The following is a 1377-nucleotide window of genomic DNA, read 5'->3' as shown; positions in this document are numbered from 1 at the left end:
GATGTGCCTAGCACAAGCTCGGTGTTCTGCCTTTGGTAACTCCAATGCCATACCATGAATTATGCTTGTGTGCATGTCAGAAATCATGGTAATGTTTTCACCATCCCCCAAATCCAAGTCCACCTTAAGCTTGTGAATAAACCACTCCCAGTTGTCATGGTTCTCCCCTGATACTACCGCCCAAGCTATAGGATAGATCTGATTGTTAGGATCCCTTCCAACAGCGGTAAGCAATGTTCCTTGGATATTGTGCTTCAAGAATGTCCCATCCAACCCAATAATTGGTCTACAGTTCTTCTTCCATGACGTCCTCAGCGGCTCGAAACATATGTAAATCTGATAAAATTCATCTAAACCATCATCTCTAGTTCTTGTATTGATCTCCACTGTTGAACCAGGCATTGTCCTATACGTAAAAGGCAATCGTTAATAACCATTCATCTAAACCTTCTATTTAAATTCCACAAAGTATTTACTTACTTGGTTAGTTGGTACTGATAGTCTCGAAGTCTTGAAAATTGGGCATTGCATTCATCTTGCAGCTTGCTAAATGCCCTCCTTCTTGCGGATTGTGACTGTGAAGGTGTAATGATGATGTTGTACCTCCTTTTCATCTCATCTTTGATTTCAGGAGCACTCATCTCAGGATCTCTTCTTATGTCTTCAAGAAACAAGTCAGCAACCACAGGACTCCTTATTATCTCACATCGCCCAACAGGATGACATGTATGCTCATCATAATACGTTTTAACCATCCATTTTTGTATCGGCTTTTCTATTGAGCAATATATTTGCCATCCGCAGCCTTTTCCCTTACACCTTGCACCAAGTGCAATTCTCTCCCATCTATCAAACACTACATTGCGCCTTGTCTTCAGTACATACCGGATCACATTGTCCTTAAAGTCCTGACCAGTAGCAAAAACTTGCCTCAAGCTGAACACACCATCAGGTAAATTTCTTTTTACCAACCTCTCTGCTTGTTCTTCTTCATCACCAGAAGAGTCATCAGTTGCAGGGTAGACTTCATCTTCATCTGGAATTTGTTCTTCATAACTGTCATGGTTAAAGACTTCTATATCCGCTTCACCAACCTCATCTTCTTCATCAGATTCTGGATTTTCAGACAAACCATCTTCGTCATCATTAGCCTCATCGTCCGTCTCACCTTCAGGTTCGTACTCTGGATCGCCTTCTCCATCACTCAGATTCTCATCAGGAATTTCTTCGTCATTCCCTATTAGCGAATAAGAAACTGGTTTCTCAACATACACGTCCAGCTCTCTCATCCAACGCCCTGCTGATTGCATCTTGTTACTTATTGCTTCACCCTCAAGAGAATGCTTATCTGCTAAATCTTCAAATGGTAGCTTGTAC

At 41.6% G+C, this 1377-nt stretch overlaps 1 protein-coding gene across 1 annotated transcript; it reads right to left on the bottom strand.

Moving 5' to 3' along the window:
• Window positions 1-53: 53 nt before the first annotated feature.
• On the bottom strand, window positions 54-1310 carry LOC104774311 (the record flags this gene model as incomplete). The annotated part of the gene is made up of 2 exons (XM_010498943.1): window positions 481-1310; window positions 54-406 (listed from the first exon to the last, which is right to left on the bottom strand). Coding segments are annotated over exons 1-2 (1183 nt in total), but the record flags the coding sequence as incomplete, so codon positions are not given.
• Between the last annotated feature and the right edge of the window lie 67 nt (window positions 1311-1377).

The sequence above is a fragment of the Camelina sativa genome, unplaced genomic scaffold (genome assembly GCF_000633955.1).
Source record: "Camelina sativa cultivar DH55 unplaced genomic scaffold, Cs unpScaffold02357, whole genome shotgun sequence".
Taxonomy (NCBI): Eukaryota; Viridiplantae; Streptophyta; class Magnoliopsida; order Brassicales; family Brassicaceae; genus Camelina; species Camelina sativa.
The sequence above is the reverse complement of the archived record's forward strand: the minus strand, read 5'-3'. Positions and strand labels throughout refer to the sequence as shown.